The 208-nt window shown below is 38.5% G+C and overlaps 1 protein-coding gene across 1 annotated transcript in view; it reads right to left on the reverse strand.

The window, feature by feature from the left end:
• Window positions 1–208, reverse strand: part of LOC107672648 (trafficking kinesin-binding protein 2-like) — a 22,723-nt gene that overhangs the window by 3,074 nt on the left and 19,441 nt on the right. Inside the window, exon 17 of the mRNA XM_016465935.1 lies at window positions 3–100. Coding sequence (XP_016321421.1) covers window positions 3–100 — 98 coding nt within the window. The remainder of the gene's footprint in view (window positions 1–2; window positions 101–208) is intronic.

Below are 208 nucleotides of genomic sequence, written 5' to 3' on the forward strand. Positions count from 1 at the left end.
AGAATCGCCCATACTCAACCTACAGGGTGTGACTGGAGTGCTGGGACCGGTCCGGAGAGAACTTGGGGTGTAATCACTCACAGAAGGACTACAGGCAGAGCTGATAAACAGAAAGAAAAGAGTAATATGATCAAACACATCCACGCATAAGAATATATCACCAAAAAATAATAATAATAAAAAATAAATAAATTACACACATACATAC

The sequence above is a fragment of the Sinocyclocheilus anshuiensis genome, unplaced genomic scaffold (genome assembly GCF_001515605.1).
Source record: "Sinocyclocheilus anshuiensis isolate Anshui unplaced genomic scaffold, SAMN03320099.WGS_v1.1 scaffold1346, whole genome shotgun sequence".
Taxonomy (NCBI): domain Eukaryota; kingdom Metazoa; phylum Chordata; class Actinopteri; order Cypriniformes; family Cyprinidae; genus Sinocyclocheilus; species Sinocyclocheilus anshuiensis.